Genomic DNA, 18,095 nt, shown 5'->3' with positions numbered 1-18,095 from the left:
TCCATGAATTCACATGGTAGGATTTGTAAAGAATTTGTAAACAATCGGTGGCTGACTAAATACTTTTTTGCCCCACTGTATATATAACATATAATATATACAATTAGCTTTAGCAATGAAGCAATGAATCACAATGTACAATAAATTACAGCAACAGTTTATAAAAAATCATTTTATTATATTTTTTACACTTTACATACTTTGGAGGTTTGTTGTCATGTGCATCTTGAAGAACTTCATGTAATCTCAGAGTAGCTAAATGTTAATGAGATCAGGGCTCTGTTGAGTCCATGGCATCTACTGCAGATCTGTTTGTTCTGCTTTCATGACTCTGGCTGTTTGTTTGGTTTGATTTCATCAGAATAAACCAAATTAAATTCAGACTCCTCAATGTACACAAATCCAAACATATAAAGGTCACAAACCTCTGCACAATATTATATATGTGCATGTGTGTGTGTGTGGCTGTGTCTGCACTAGTGCAGAGTGTGAAAGCACTCACTGTCAGCATCAGCGAGGAAGAGGAAGCTGAGGAGGAGCAGGCCTGGACAGGAGTGCATCATGGGATATGTCGACACATGCATGCTGTATCAGCCGTGAGCTCACTGCCTCACTGTACAACAGGACAATAGAAACAGGCTCTCACAACCTAGGGAGGGAATCAGGGAGTCAGAGAAAGAAAGAAAAGGAAACACAGTTATTAGTCCACTTTTTAGAGAATTTCAGACATTATATCAACTGTGGCTACACACACACACACACACACACACACACACACACACACACACGGGCACACACTTGAAGTGTGTGAGTTCCCTCTGGGCCTCACACTCCAGTTATGCAGCTGCCTCTCCCCTTCTCGCTTCATTAAGACCATACACTCATTGCCAGAGGTGTGTTTTGATGTGTGTGCACTTGTGTGTGTGTTTGAGAGAGAGAGAGTTGACTAAGTAGCTGATGAATTTCAACTTATGGCAAACATTTGGCATTAAAAAAAAACAGCAACTTCTGAAGTTCAGTTATGCTTTTCTTTCTTTCTTTTTTTTCCAATCTGCCAAGCAAGCAATGGTCTGAGTTTTTCTGCTTTATTTTTTTTGCCCATTATATAATCTACAAAGCTTTTAAGTACTACAAAGTACTTCAGTAATGGATTTCTTGCAAATGTGCGTCATATCGTCATGATTTCAAATTGATAAAAAAGGAATGACTGGCTTTAAGATGGAGGGGTGGAAGGCTAGAGCAAGGGATTGATGGATGATGGGCAGATTAAAGTGGGAGGAGACTGACTAGTTTTATCTGCTGGCTATGTTGCACAGTGTTGGATCAACATACAGCTCAATGTCTCTATCCCTTCATCTTAAGCCTCCTTCCTTCCTTACACTCTGTCAGGTCCTTTCCTGCTTTTAAAGTCTTTACTCTCCAAAACGTTCCCTCGTCACTTCCTCATATCCTTTCTCTTTAACTTACGTTCCTTCCCTTTTCCTGTCATTTGTTGTTACTCTCTCCATTGCATCATTCTTTCTCCTTTCCATCAGTCAATTTTTTTTGTATTATTCCTAACTCTCTGTCCCTCTAACTGTCTGTCTGTCTGTCTTTGTGCCATCTGCAGTGCCTGGTGTGAGTGTTTGGCATTAGAAGAGACAGGCGTCAGTCTGTGTGTCAGAAATCTCACAGCTCAAATCACATGACACAATGAGACATGGCAGATCACTGCTGCTGTCCAGAAGCTGACAGTGTTGAATGAGAGACACTGAAAGTGAGCAGAGGCAGGAGAGGGATGCGTCTGGGCCTATGCTGTAACGTACATGCGAGCATATGCGCGGGTTCATGCTCATGCTGCTTTACGTGAATTCCTGTGTTCGCTAACTCTGATTGCAAGTACCTGTAACTGAACTGTTTCTGTGTGTGCATCTACATATGCATCTGTGCGTGCCTGCAGCTGTGTCACTGAGAGGGTATGTGCATGTGTTTGTGTGCCTTCCAAAACTGGACAGATTCATCAGCGACGGCAGCAGTCTTAATCCCCTCCACTCGTGAACAAGCCATCTGATTAAAAAAAGACAAGGGGGGTGGGGTGGAAGAACACTGGAACCCAGAGCTCTTTGCATCCCTGCAGCTAAGGCAGCAAACAACTAAAACCCTCGCTGGATTTTCCACTTGGTTAGGTTTGGAACAATTGCTTTGGGATAACCTAGATCTCTCCGTGCACAAATTAAGTCCTGCACTGATTTACACTACTCTAGTACAGTATGGCCAGGCACAATACTTATTGTGTTTCTTGAGGATCTACCCAAAAGAAAAACACGTTTTTTTTGTGTGTGTTCTTACTAACTAATTCACAAGTTATTTTGTTATTAGCTGTAAAAACTGCTCTCAATTACACAAACTCTACTTATTGTACTAACTACAGGGTGACTGCTATTGTCATTCTAAATGCATACTCATAACAGACAGAGCATTCTTCACAGAGCATTCATATGCACATTTGTGTAATTAAGTCTAATTTGCAGAAAATTCAATATTGGTAAGAATGGATCTTTTTTTATGTGTGTGTGTGTGCTGTGTATGCCCACTAATCACTGCAGCTTATTCACTGTCACTGGAAAAGCCTGCATTATTTAGTAACTCACTTCACAGCGTGTCACGTTAATTAAAGAGCTAACTCAGGGTGGTTTAGGGGATGGCAGTGATGGAGGTAGTGATAAATAAAAAGATATGAGAAAAGGTGTGTGGAGAGAGGAGAAATATAATAACGTGTAATGGAAAAAAGACAAAAAGAAGCCCAAAATACAAACGTACACACACAAACGGACAATCACACACACACACAGCCAGGTAGTCACCAGATTGTCATCTGCTGGCTGTTGTTGCTAGTATTACTGACGGCCTAACAGAAAGCCTCCCTCTATGCCCGAGCTTCTGCTGCTGCTGTAGATCACAGTCGGCCCTAAGCCATTCACTTACATTAGTCCCTATCACTCAATTATACACTGTCTGTCTGCCTGGGCCTGCAGCTATCTGTTACACTTATCGCTGGAATAGCTTCTGACAGAACAAAGACTAACTGAAGAGTGGGAGACCGGCTTATGCTTCTACGTCCGGGACAGACAGACGGACGTAGAAAAGTGAACAGGATTAGAAAATATGTCCGGAGCCTTGTTTCAGTAATAATAATACTAATAATACTAATACTACTACTACTACTAATAATAATAATAATAATAATAATAATAATAATAATGATTAAGAAAACATAGAAAAAACAAGGTTAAATTCATTTAAGTGGTATTTATAGTATTTATTTTAATCTATTGCATTCTTCCAGTTGTTACAGTCAATTTAGAACAGAAACAATTCATTAAGAGATCAAAAGTTGAGACCTGAGGAAGTACAAGTCAAAAGGAAAAAAAAAACAAATTAAAAGAAAGTGAAAATCTGATCCAAAAACAGAAAGAAAAGGAAAAGAAAGTGTGGGCGGATGATGAGAGAGGAGGGGAGACTACAAAGCGAGAGCCTAGTACAGCTGGAAGGGATGTTGAGAAAGATAGAGACAAAGACAAAAGACAGATCCTAAAAAGCATAGCTTAAGGCAAACCGTGTGCCATGGAAGAGAACACTGAGAATCCTAATTTGATTTGATATTCCAAAAGCTGAGCCACCAAATGCAATTAGACATACTAATTAACTTATTCTATTTGCCCTGTTGAAATGGTGGCAGACTGACAGAAATGTCAATGAAGAGACAATTTGTGTTTGTTGCATCATAGCGCCGCACGAGAAAAAACAAGATAAGCTAAGTGGCAACAACAAGGTTTTTGTTGCACTCCTCAGCAGCGAGCTCAAGTTTTCTCAAAGACCATATTTTGATTATCTCGGGCCGCTTTCACACATGCGGCAAGTTTTATGGATGAGCTCATACAAACTCTGGAGTGAAAGCTGTCAGCTCATCTCTGGTGCTGTTATTTTATGAAGAAAGTCATCTTACAAATGACCTGTATGAGATCATTTAGTAACCACGGTAACACCTGGTGGTTCCTTGAAAGCACTCGTGTGGCAAAACTGGCTTTTTTTCTTCTTCTCAAGATGACTAACTTAATTCCTAAAGGACTTCAATTCTCAGCTTTTCCTCCTTCTCGGTGTAGGTGGTTTTGACGGCAACATGTCGTTTGATTATTTAACAGCTCCTTAAACTAATACCACGGCTTAACGGCGAAGTTGAAGATGCTGCCTTGTCACTAACACACGATCTGAAAGCACTCACTGACGTAACGGATAGATAACAAGCAGTATAAGATAAGAAAAAGAAGAAAAAGGAGCAAATTGTCAAACTGTCTCCTAACACAACAAAGAAAACACAGCTGGATATGGCTTGAAGGGAGAGTGTTTGTTTGATGTATATGACTACTGAGCATGTGCGTGCACATGAACTCATACACATGCTGATTACCAGTTATCCATCATCTTCCCAAGTGTACACAAACAAACTCAAACAGACTCCAGAAGTAAGCCCTCAGCATTTATTTAAGAGAAATTATGATCTTTAAAGGCACAAAACTTAACGTTGCGCTGGCACATTTTAATTGCCTCTGCAGAGGATAACTCACCCACCTTTGAGCGTTCAAGAGCAGCCACTGTATGCAGGTAGATACATCATATGCCCGTGTGTTATTATTTGTCAGTGTGAGAAAAACACAAGACAAGAGACACAGAGAAAGTGCTCCGCCGAGCCACCTCGCTGGCCTTTTCAAAAGTGACTCAGAGGGTGGTATCGTGTGGGCGCTGAGACGCACGTAAACTGTATACATCAGCTGCATATCCCAAAGATTCAAATGCTTATATTCAATTATTGTTTTTCATTACTGATGACATTTTCAAAAAATTAAAGCCACCTGTGTCTCAACTTTTTTCAATGTTGTCCACATTAGCCATGCATGACAGATCAAAAACCACATACATTTGTGAACTTGCTGCACCTCTTGCACCAACATTTTAAGCCTGTAAATCCAAATTGGAGCAATACACTTGAAACTTGACTGCTGCGTGACTTATTGACCTCACCGAGTACAATGACGGAGAAGTGAAGAGCAATAGATTTTAGATGATGAATTGAAATCACATGTATTTGTGATATTAATCTCCACATTTTCAAAATAAGCAAGCTTTACATCTCCATTTGTTTAAGAGGACATATGATTTACTTGCTCTTAAAGATAAAAAGAGACGCCCCAATTTCCTCAGTTCACACCATAACACACGTCAAGCACTTTAATGTGAGTGCAATGTGGAACAGTGAGCTGCTGCACATATAGCTATATATAGCTATGAGAACAAATGACCAAATACCAGTTTTCACTGGGAAATGGAGCCCCCCAAAACTCTGAAAAGTCATTTGAGCTGGCTTTCAGGACACTGGCAGCAACAAGAAATCAATAAGACAAACTGAGAGGGGAGGAAGAGAAAATGTGATTGATTGAGATGAGGATTTAGGCTATCTGGCTGTACTCAACTTATCACTTCCCCCGGTTCACCAAACACTCTGTCCTCCTCCCCTCACGACATGCCTCTTATCCTTTCTTTCTGCCTCCCTTTATATCTTTCTTCAGCCTGGCTGCTTCTCTCTCTGCCTCCCCTTTTCGTTTTTTCTCTCTCCCTTCGCTACCCCGAACTTTCATCCAACCCCAAACTCTCAAGCAAACTATCATTTTCTTTTTTGCCTTTGTAAGATGGTTTCACCAACATCTTACCTCTCTTACGGAGCACTGCAATGTCAATCAAGTGTCTTATCAGGTGATAACAGGGGATTTTGGATTTTCTTGAATAAAAATAAGAGCAAATTTCATACTCAAAGAGGCAAAGAGTACCTATTTCAGATTGCGAGACGGGCTTCTATTTCATTTCAGAACACATTTTTATTTTAATTTGCAGACATTACCCATTTTTCCTTCCTCCTCAGTTCTGTTTCCTTGATGTTAGAATAAAAGCTTTTGAGTTGGTTCTCCCTTTTCAGCAGCTCCTTGCGTGAAAGCAGTCTGTTCTTAACACCTGAAAGATGAAAATCCATACTGCTGTGACATTGCTGAATAATGTGGAAACCTCAAGAACGGCAAACTTCACAAGCCTGACTGGCTCAATACTGTTTAATAGCCATTTATGTATTATGGTAAACACTGTTATCACCGATGTAACAGATGACAACTCAAAGATAACATGGTTGCAATTATTTATTTCAGTCGCTCTGAATCTGATGAATAGTTTGTTTCTATTTTTTTTTTGGGCCTCGGCACAATAATCCATCCCACTAGCTTCACCGACTGCCTGTGGACTGTTGCCTTCAGGCAGGCGATTTGATTGCTTTAATAGCCGTTAGAGTGCTGAGCCAAAGCGAGTGCTTTTCTGATTGTCAGTCTCACAAAAACTGCAACTATTGCTCTCCACCGCTGACCATTTATGCCTCTTTCTGACAGACCAAAATACCCCAGACTGCATACAGTCTATTAGCAGGCAAGATAGTGTCATCATTTAGCCAGTGGGTGGTTCCAGTTTTCCCATTATGATTATACATTTCACCAAATAACAGGGAGGGGAAAAAAAGGGGGGAAACTGTGCACTAAGCAGACTGCTGAATATGGCCAGTTCACTGGTTAAGCCAGCTGTGACTAACAGACCCACTCTTGAGTTTCTATTGGACCATCTCTGGCAGCCACCCATGATATCGAGAGAGCAAGAGGGAAAGAGAAGTAGACAGAGTGGAGTGAAGTTGAGTGGATTAGCAAGAGGTGGGGGGATGACAACATGTAATTACCTATTTATCCAGCCTTTAGTGGAAGCCTCATCGAAGGCTAATTGAGCGGTGCATTAGTAAGAGGGCTGTAAAGATAGCAGCAGGGAGGGATGGAGGGAGGAACTGGGAAGAAGATGAGAGATGAGCACCAGCTGAGGGCCATGAAGGTTAAAGAGAGGGATTTCAGTGGCACACAAACCAAGAGCTGGAAAGAGACAGAGAAAGTACAGCAATGCGGTTACTTCGCTGTGGTAATTTTATGTCTGTGCCCGTGTAACTGGAGCTCAGATGCCTTATTTTAAGTAGCGGCAACACAGTGGAAACATTTTCAGCCATGTTTTACACGTATCCTGTTTTCATTAAATGTCTTTTTTTTTTTTAAAGCGCAGCAGGAGCTGTAAAAAAGAAAAAATCTTGTGATTTAAAATTCACATTAGAGCAGAAACTATAAGCCAACTAACTCATTAATCAACCGAAAGAACTGGCAACGTCCCAGCAATGTAGCAACTTACCAGGGCACTGCACCACCGTCACCTCGGTTATAGTGTAAACTGCACACACCATCTCTGAATTACACCACTTCTCATTTTCTCAATCAAGTCTGGTAAACAACAACAAAATTGTGCCGCAGTGTACTGGACAGTGATAAATCTGCAATGAGCCTCAGAAACAGTAGAAACAGCACTCGTGTACAGTACTTCAAAATCTAGTTATGTCATATTTTTCGTATTCTCGTGCTTCCAAGTGTGCTTCCTCCGGCGGCATTCACTGTACAGCGGAAAGCCTTTATCGCTGGAGGTAAAGTGTCACATCAGAGGCAGTCATCTCTGTAATGTGTTTTAGTATATGGATGGACGGAGAGAGGATAGATCTATGGATCGATGGGCCCGCAGTATGGTTATGGTGTGACTGCTGCTGCAGCCCTGTGACATGCTACACATGTCTAGCAGAACTGGATACACATCAGGGGGAACATGAGCGCTAACACAGGCACACATCCACAAACACACATACAAATATCTATCTAGCTGCCAGGGTGACCTCTAAAAGCAGGAATATGGCAGTAATAATTTACAGCCCTTTGAACGGCTCTCACATCAAATAAAATATGGATTTCCTCCAGAAGCGGGCTAACCCTTATGTAACTGGACCTGTTATCTACAGCTATAACCTATCTCCCAAATCCTCTTTTTTTATATACTATCTAACCTGGGTGCTCAATAGGTTCATCAACCTGAGAGCTCACTCAGCGCAGTCCTTTGCATTCTGCTCACTTTCCCTGAGAGTCCACTGAATGCACTTACAGTACCTGTGGTCTCAAAACATGCAACCATTCACAGAAACAGCCACTCACATGTCCAGTGGTGCTCAACAACTGAGCGAACCTCCTGTTTTCTTTTGACACTGAGGAGGACGAGAAGGAGGAGGAGGCGGCAGTGGAACCACGCAGCAGCTCATAAACTCTACTTCACACATTCACTGAATTCCACGGTGCACCACAAGTCAAGAGATGGCCTTCCTATTGTGAGAGAAAACCACTTTCTTCGTCAATGAGAGGAGTGACTGCTGACTAGATAAAAGCGAGCTCCATTTGAACGTAAAAAGTCGTGCTTTTTCCACGCTTCCCTCCGGCTGATTTCATGCAAAGTGGGCAAATTAAATCAATCTAATCTCTCCTTTTCAACTATTCATCTGTACAAGCTCAGGGAAAACTTTGAAGAAGGCTGAAACCTACTGATTGCTGGAAAAACACAGACACACAAATATTCCTAGCAACAACGAAACAGAGACAAAGGGGATTTTAAAAAGTCGTAAAGAGTAACTACCCTCAAGGTTAAAGGGAGTCCAAAAATACATTTCTAGATCAATCTTCTCCAATGTCATGTTACAATGTCTGAACGAGAAGGATGGGGTTACCAAAGCTTTTTTCCTCAGATTGATTTTGGCCAGCAGAGTAGTGGGAGTACATGGGTACGACTCAAAATAACATGCAGGGAAAAGCAACGATGTGAACACCATGCGTGGATTTTTAAATGTGTTTTTTTAGCACGTGGCAGCATCTTGAAGGATTCTTTCCAACTATATAATCAACCATAACTATTATAATTAGGAAGGAAACGTGCCAGAATCTTGATTATGTCTTGCATATGCTGCTGCCAATTTAAAGAGGGTAAAGAAGAGCAGAAAGACCAAGTTGTACACATGCAAAATTGCTTAATGAGGTGTATGTATAAACTGAGAAATAAGAAATAGCTTTGCTTCGAGCTGTGACACATGCAACATCACACACTTGTCACATGTGCCAGTTCCATTGGTTTTCTGCAGGAAAATTCAAACATGCTGGGTAACTTTCCACAACACAAGCTGCTGAGACTACAGTTTACACAAAACCTCATATTTTCCATTGGTGGTTACTTTATATGGATATGAAGTTACATAGTTTGAAAGGACAGAGGTCTGACAAATGGAGAGATGGGAGAGCAAAAAAAGACAGGAGAAAGAAGATCTGATCGCTACGAGTTAAAAAGAAAGACAGGAGAGCGAGACAGAGAGAGAGAGAGAGCCTGGCTATATATCCTTTGGCTCAATAATTAAGAGTGGGGACAATAAATATGTAATGGGGACTTTTTCCACCAAGTGCGGCTGCCTCTCCTTCTTGGAGATGGAACCGCGGGGAGACAAGCCTGGGAAGAGCAACTAAGCACATTGGCCATTAAAAATGGATGCAAGGAACCCTGACTGGCCCTGTCGACCAACCACCCTGAATGTTGTGATGGGAGTTGCCGTGGTTACAGGGTTCCCAAATGGTCCTTGGTTGTCAGGGTGAATCAAATCAGACATCACAGCACCTCCGCCCTTCGTTGGGCTGCTGCCGCTGGGGGCACCGCAACACAATGATGTCACCAAGGAAGGAAGTTTGGACCTGCAGTGTGTGTGTGTGTGTGTGTGTGTGTGTGGTTTGAAGAGCAAGAAATCCAAGAGGCAGAGAGATTAACATGATTTCCCAACCAGCCCTTAAAAAGTTCTGCTTGTTAGTATCAGTGCTCCATTTGTCTCAACTGGATCCAGGGTTTTATATAACAGCAGGCTTGCTTGTTTGAGTTCCTAGAGTAAGATGAATACAGTGGAGTGTTAAACAGATAAGGATCTTATTGCGCCATGACTTCAAAATATGACTAGATCTATCAGTGATGCATGTTTATCCAAACTCATTGAGACTTTTCAGAGAAAGAAAAGAATATTTTGTTTTAGAGAGAGCGACAGGAGAGAGGGAGCAGTGGTGGAAGTCGGAGACTTTCCTAAAAGAACTCGGATATTTGCTTATTGGCTTTCTGGTGGACATTTTGAGAAGATTGAAACCGCCCTCATATCTGACCATTAAATATGAAGTAACACCCAGCGGCCAGTTAGCTTAGCAATACGACTGGATGGAGGGGAAGAAGAAGGAGGGGCCTTAAGGGTGCTGTTAGCTCGATTTTGTTATCTTTCTTCAGAGACAGGTGAACTGTTTACTGTTGTTTTCACCTTTAGCGATAAACTAGCTTATCACGGGAGTCATAGTGAGCAGTAATAAAGTGCTTGAGTGTATTAATTAACATCACCTTTTACATACAGACTGACTGTGTTGTTCCACAAAGCAGGAAATCTGCACCCATGATGCACCCATAAAACAAGCAGCATCACTAGAAAAAAATCTGTATGATGTAGCATAAGCAAAAATACTCAAGTAAAGGTCCTCAAAACTGTGCACACATCTATACAACACTAGAAAAAATGTACTTAGATACTTTTAACAATTGTTTTGGAGGCAAAATTAGAAAAGGACATGCAGAGGGTTGGTGTGACAGAGGAGGATGCTGGGGATAAGAATACAGGGAGGAAGATGAGCTGCTGTAGTGACCCCTAAATGGAGCAGCCGAAAAAAGAATAAGATACTACTGCTTGTATGTGAGAGTGGATAAAAACTGCAAGATGTGAGCACAAACAAGAGCAAGAATCTATGATGCGTGTGATGCTGTGCACGTATAAAATGTGGAGAATATATGCATGTGCTTCCTTCTGTGTGTTTATGTGTGTGTGAGTGTTGGCCTGTGAGGAGAAAAGACCTGTAAGGTGGTGTACACTTTATAATGGCTAGTGACAGCAGTGCAGAGGTTGTCTTACAGCAGAGGAGACTAGGCACCATGAAGAGAATACTGCAGGTGCACAGATATGTGACCTGCAGTGCTTTCTCACAGGCATTAACACAGCAATATTCTTGGTTGTTTGGTGATAACGATGAAGGCAGCGATGGAAAATCTTGCATGTTGCAATCTTGCAGCTTCAGGCTTGTTAAATGGACCCTAACACCTCAACATGCTAGGGAAAGATGAATGTGAAAAGCCTGCTGTCTGTCAAGGCATGTCCTAGTTTCTATGAGCCATTGATGCTCAGAGTGACATACAACTGGAGAGGATTCAGAAGTCAGGGGTCAGGGAGAAAGCATTTGGCTGAATGAAACGAACACTCACAGAGTGAACATGTACAGTACATACTCTCTACTATATAAACTGTAAAACAAAACCTTTGCTTGTGATTGCTGGAGACACGCATCACTCGATGAATTAATTGCAGGGTTGGTTTACCTAAAACAGGGCTCATGGGGAATGCTGTTCAAGTGCTGAATCTGAGAGCACAATAATCTGACACTGAGTGCTTTTTTTTTTATTGCTAGCACTAGTTTTTCAGGGCTAGAGCTGAACGAAAACCCCATATATGTATAATATCAATGTAAATAGCTGACCTGACTGGATACCTCCCTGGACTTTTTTAGGGGGGAGGTAACAATGTTTAAAACAATTATATTTATATTTATAACAAGGTGCAATAATAATTAATGTGCAATAATAACAGTGTGCAATACACATACACTTATTCTTCTTTTTTATACTAAGTTAATATACTGTGTTGTGTTGTTTGTTGCGTTGTGATGTGTCATATCGTGTCGTGTTGTGTTATATGTAGTGCCGACGTAGGACAGTTTTTCCAATTTCATTGTACTACTGTACTATGTATGACTGAGCAATGACAATAAGGAGTTATCTTATCTTATCTTATCTTAATATTTTATGCTGCTGAATGTTGTACCATAAGTTAAGGGAGCAAGCTGTCTGATGTGACGGTTATATAAAGTTGTAGTCAGAAGATGTTGTAGAACCTTCAGCACTGCTTATTAAAAGATTTTGTACACTTTGGTTCCATATGAGCACAAAGCAGGTAGAAGTACATACTTGAGCACATATTGCTCCTTTCTAGGGATGGGTATCGTTTAGGTTTTATCCGATACCGGTGCCAAATCGGTACTTTTGAAACGGTGCCGGTGCTTAAACGGTGCTCGAACCGGTGCTTAAAGAATGGAGAACATAAACTTTGTCCAAAAACCTCTCATGTTCAGCTGTTTTTTTTTTTTAAAAAGATAACAATGTGTGCCTTTTCTGCAGCTATGTGGCATATATGGCATCACTCTTGGCTGGAAGCAGTGCTTAAACAATGGAAAAACCACAAACTTAAACCCTCTCATGTTTAACTGTTTCCCACTTTTTCTTTGGTCATTTTAGCCTTTTTGGCCAGGGTGAAGGGAGTATCTGCCATCAAACAAGAGGACAGCCGCATGTAGCTATCATGATGTTTGCTAGTTCACCTTACATGCATTAATGTAATAACGTGGTTAGCCTACTCAACGTAAATTACACACGAACAACATGAAGCTACTCACGCAGAGAAGAACGGCTGCTGCCATCATCATCCTCATCATTTCTGCTACACTGGCAGGGCTAGGGGCCAGGACTCTATTCTTCGGGTTTTGGGGGATGTTGCTCCGGGTCCGATAACTGGCAACCCACCCGACGTGCACGGTGTGAGGTCTCGCAGCAAGCTATCAAATACGGCGCATTTCTCGGCTTTTAAAAAAACGCTATGCGTCGCCAGCTGTTTCATCGGATTCTTGGTGTTACCTCCTTTGACAGTATCACAGTATCAGCTTAAAGCACTTGTTGCAGGCTGCGGAGTTTGCATATTTTGCTGTGAAGTACAGCCAGACTTTTGACCGCTTCGCCTTGGACATTTTTAATCTGTAGCTCTGCTCTAACAGAACGTACGTACCTGGCCCCGCCTACTATCCTCGGAAACGTAAAATGATTGGCTAGAAGTGTATCACAGCTCGGAAAAAAAAGCACCGAAATAAAGCACCGAAATGTGCGCTGCTTTTCGGTCTGGTTACTACCGTTTATGTCAGAACCGGTACCCATCCCTACTCCTTTCACAATGTGGTTATAAACTACACACATCCAATGCATTCAATCTCAACTAACTCTTCTTATTCAAATGTGAACTACAAATCACAAATTGAGGGTACAGAAGTTTTCCAAATATAGACTACTTGGCATTGGACCGACAGCATAATCAAGGTTTATTACAGAATGTTTTGTTTCCATATAAAATCAATGTTGTCCTTAAGATTCAAAGAGGAAGAGCTTCCCTCTAGAACAACGAGCATTCTGCACTGATTTCTGCCTAATGCGCTGGAGGGAAATCACTTTGAAATAGTCACCGATACCAAATTTCTCTACTGCTTAGATTGGTTGTGAAATTTCGAGTCCACACACAGAGCATAGACTGCAAGACTTTAAGGTGTTTTCCTTGAAAGGCTTTTCTTTAGAAGAAATCCTGTTTCTTGTGCACTGGCTTCTTCCACTACAGTCCACCTTCATAAACACCCAGCTCATCTCATCTCCTTCTTTTCACCCTCCTTGAAAAGTCTACAGTGAAAAAATGAATCTCATATAACACAACGCAAACTTGCACTGGATAAACACCAACGTATAGAAAACAACAACAACAACGCTCATATAATCATAAAGAGGCATAATGATCTAATCTGTCATTTCCTCAAAGGCTGATAGGCTCATACATCAGCACGTGAAAAGTAATTCATCACGGGGCAGCGGCAGATTATGGCAGTGTGCTGATGGATAGGAGCTGTGGATGGAGAGGATGGCTGAGTTGCCCTTGTCGAAGTTATGAAAAGGAGAGGTACGGGCGGAGGGGGGATAGGATGCAACGAGACCTAAATGTGTTCTGAACAGACTCGTTTGTCACGCGTTGCCATCGAGGGACATCACGGCAGTCAACAGCTTCTGCACCTATACAGCAGTAACTGTGTGCGAGAGGGTCATCTAGTGCTCTGCTACATATGTGACACTGTGCAAGTGCACTTAATTACTACACTGACTGATCACTGGGGAATAAATTTTGCCCTTAACAAAGAAAAACACAATGCTTTATGTGATCTGCGAAATGTGCGCACGTATGTGCATAAGCATCCATTCAGCGATATGTGTTGTGGAATCCAAAGCATTTGACCCCAATCTCTGTCTCTGCATTATTTATAGTCTGAAGCCAGCTTCCCTTTGTTTGTTTTTCAAAGCTTGTATAAGGAGCTGAAGTGGTGGAAGAAAGTGAGGAAAAGGGAGGTGAGATGACAGTGAAATATTGCAGAAAGCAGCACTTTTCGGGTAAATCTGTTCTCTGAGTAAACACAAGAAATCACATCAAAAATATTCCTGCTAATTGATCACTTTGGACTTTCCTATAGTTTCCCAAAGGGATTTAAACAGTTCAGACCATATAGTTACTGCAGCCTTGCTGCAGAATGGGATTTAGGAGAGTTGTCGTCACAAACTGCACCAATGTACACTTGAAAATCCCTTCTCCCTTTATATCTGACACACACACACACACACGTACAAACACTAGAGTTCCCTTCCCTGGGCCTAGCCGGCAGGGCAACAGTGTGCATCCACAGAGACCTGCTGGGCCAAATCAATAGCAGCCAGCAGCCTTCCACAATGAGCACCACCATTTTACTGGCTGCCACCCAGGGCAGCAGAGAGGCAGCTAAATTGTCTGTGAGGAGAGTAGAACGGCATAGCTAGGCTGCTTAAAATGAGCACACGTCACAACAGGAAAACAAAACAAAAAAGAAAAGAAAATATCTCTGTGATGCAGTGTGTGTCTGTGCTAGGCAGCCAATTTGAGCAAGCTTAATGTATGCTGCTTGTGCAGATGGAGTTGTGTGCGCATGGGCGGGGAAGCCCATTTGGGGTAAGCAAGCTTATCATAACTCGCTCGCTTGTATGTGAGCATGTGTGAGAATGACAGAGTGCGTTTTGCCCGAGTGAGTTGATGACAATACAGAGGTTTCTAGTTCTAATCAAAGAGGGATGTAGTTTTACAATTGTCTTTTGGATGATCGCTCTCTTTCATATCATCTAGCCAAAAAAGCATGCCTACAAACACCGCATACCCATGCACACACTTTATCTGTTATTATGTCTCTGTTTTTACACACACACACACACACACACACTCACCCCTGGCATGGCAGACTGGTTTCTAATCGGTGAATCAGCATATCAGCCAAGAAATGTCAGATTATATTATAATCCCGCGTTTTAGTGCCTTTAACTCCATACACATATATATTTGCGTGTGTGTTTGTGCCATAGTTTTTACACTGGCCTATTATGTCTGCCTTTCTGTGAAAAGGGAGGCAACACAGATGCCGACACAGAGACTCGCACACACTTGGACATGCACACACCCGCTGGGGAGCACAGACAGTCTCAGGCTCAGGCGGTGACAGAGCTGTGCAGGAGGAAGGGGATCAATCTGTGACGTGACTGATTTCTGAACCCGACTCAAGTGTCCCTGTGTTGCTTTAAAAAAACCACACTGCTGAAACAACTGAAGACCAGTTGTGCAATTAACCTATGTGATGATCAGCAGCTGCTTGTAGATATATATAAATTATCTTATCCAATGCTTTGAGAGTTTGAGTATCAACACAAATAGATGGTTTTTATGTAGAGAGGTATGTTTCATAGCTTCTTATACACAAATGATTAAGAAAAACTCTGAATAAAACTGCTTCCCCATTCAACTTTGTGCTTTGTTCTATGGGTTGTTTCGTGCCCTTTTATGAACAATCTCAGGACGCTCACATTTCTCAGCATTAGGCTGGATACCTTGGTAAGCAGTCGAAACGCGCCTAAAAAAAAAATAAATCACTCCATTGAAAAAAAAAAAACGCTCCACAGTTTATTGATGTTCGAGCCGAGACAGCGGCAGAGCCCCGTCTGTAACTCTAGAAGACAACCTTGTTATTTTCAATAAACCTATTACAGGAGCTTTTTATGAAAGGCCGCAGTAGGTTAGGTGTCTCTTTGCTTTGGCCGAGAGATTCAGAGTATGCACAGGGAAAATGATGCCAATCTGTACACCAAGGGATGTATTAAATGACCAGTCTAATTTAATATCGAGATATTGAGAAACCTGCTAAGGCACTTCCTGTGTCTAAAGGGCATCCAGGAATGGAGTAGTTGGGGATTGCTGAGTAGGTGGTTTGGGATACATTAGAGAGGAAAGGCAATGATTTCATAGCACATGTTTATAAGAAGAATGATGAGCACAGTATGCAAACCTCTTCTGTTGGTTCAGTGTTGAGCTAGAACAGTGGTTCTTAACCTGGGTTCGATCGAACCCTAGGGGTTCGGTGAGTCGGTCTCAGGGGTTCGGCAGAGCCTCCGCCGTGACATGCACGGCTCATTTTGTGCACCAGAAAAAAACATATGAATGTCTTGAATTTGAAAAAAATCATATTTTATTTTTCACTAAAGAGGGGTTCAGTGACTCCACATATGAAACTGGTGGGGTTCGGTACCTCCAACAAGGTTAAGAACCCCTGATCTAGAATATATTTAGAGATAGCATCTCCTAATGTTGATATTGATATTAGTGTTATAGCTATTATATATATTTAAGGTATCACACGGCTAACTTTATGTTATCCAATAGACACTACATTTTGAAGACTTGTACATATGCTGTGTCATTCAGATAATCCAAGCCGTAACCTCTGAGGCTGAGAACTGACTTGGAAGTGCAAAAAACTGCAGTTCCTCAGGTCTCCACTAGAGGCAGGCTCATAAAGCGAGTCGTTCAGCATAGAGTCCCGTATTAAAAACACATATGGCTGCTTCTTGGTTTCTTTAATCCAAATATCAAAAATGGGTATTGTCACTATCTATAATATGCATAATAAAACATGCATTCTGAAATAAATGAAACACTTATTGTGAACTAAGTCCATCTGATATGGCAAAATCTTAGGCCATGCCTGCAACATTTGCTACCTCGTGTCTAAGGTCTTCTAAGGACAAAAAATACCACGTAATTTCAAATGTTTGGTGCATGTAAAGAGATTATTCATCCCCATCCCCATGCACACACACACACACACACACACACACACGCCCAGACTTACACATGCTCCCACACACTCAACGAATCCACAGTCTACAAACCCCGAGTCTTTTAGAACACCAAAGGTGAGTCTTACTGTGGCTGTTACACACAGAAAACCCACACATCACATATCACGCATCATTTAATCCCAGGTGCCTTAGGGAGTCTGAGGGAAATAGCACGGCTGAACGTAATTCCTGAACATGAACAACAAGAAATAGGATTTGTGTTGGACTTTCAGCCCCCCAGAGAGAAGCCGAGAGAAAATGAAAGACAACAGGATGAAGAATGATCATGAGAACAAAAGAAAAAGCTCAACTCAAAAGACCTCTTCTGATTCAATTGGCAAAAACAAACAATGAAGACAATCAAAGTTATTAATTATAAATCAACAGACAAGCAGCGATGAAGGCTAATCCTGGACAGGCAGAAGAATTAGGAGCTAAGAGAGACTAATAGAATTAATGAGCTGTGGGTGATTGGTGGAAACCAATTTTAGGTTCCTAGTTGCGGTTTGGACTTTTGTTTGACAATGGAGAGGTTGTGAAAGTAGGTAAAGTACTGAAACCCTGTCATTGTGGTTAGAACAACAGACTCCAGAGGACAGAGCAAAGACTACGCCTTCATATTTGTAATGACCTGGATAATTACTCACTGTAGAATGGAATAGTCATCTGTGAGACGTTCGTGTCCAGTGTGGACTTTGCAGCTCTATTTCTGATTTATATAAAACAGCAGTAACGTGTATCGGGTTGACATTAAAAGCATATGATGGGAAACATCTGCTTGCAAGGGGAAAAAAATGAGAAAAAAGTGTGTAACTTACAGAAAATGTAAAATAGACATAGCCACTGTCACCTCACAAATTGGTTTGTGCCATCCTGAAATCTTGACTTGAGCATTTTTTTAAACATGACATGACACTGTAGCCTCATGTGCTGGTAACATGTGAGTACCAATGATAGTCACA

General features: G+C 41.6%; 1 protein-coding gene across 22 annotated transcripts in view; it reads right to left on the bottom strand.

Moving 5' to 3' along the window:
- ptprdb (protein tyrosine phosphatase receptor type Db) overlaps positions 1-18,095 on the bottom strand; it is a 151,207-nt gene that overhangs the window by 65,748 nt on the left and 67,364 nt on the right. For all 22 annotated transcript variants that reach the window (XR_312082.1, XM_005747028.2, XM_005747026.2 and 19 more), the window contains one exon: positions 503-649. Coding sequence is in view for 21 of the 22 variants with exons in the window: in XM_005747028.2 (XP_005747085.1) it covers positions 503-584 (82 nt within the window). In the remaining variant the exon portion in view is untranslated. The remainder of the gene's footprint in view (positions 1-502; positions 650-18,095) is intronic.

This window comes from Pundamilia nyererei, unplaced genomic scaffold, assembly GCF_000239375.1.
Source record: "Pundamilia nyererei isolate P.nyererei 1_Seehausen unplaced genomic scaffold, PunNye1.0 scaffold00187, whole genome shotgun sequence".
Classification (NCBI taxonomy): Eukaryota; Metazoa; Chordata; class Actinopteri; order Cichliformes; family Cichlidae; genus Pundamilia; species Pundamilia nyererei.
The sequence above is the reverse complement of the archived record's forward strand: the minus strand, read 5'-3'. Positions and strand labels throughout refer to the sequence as shown.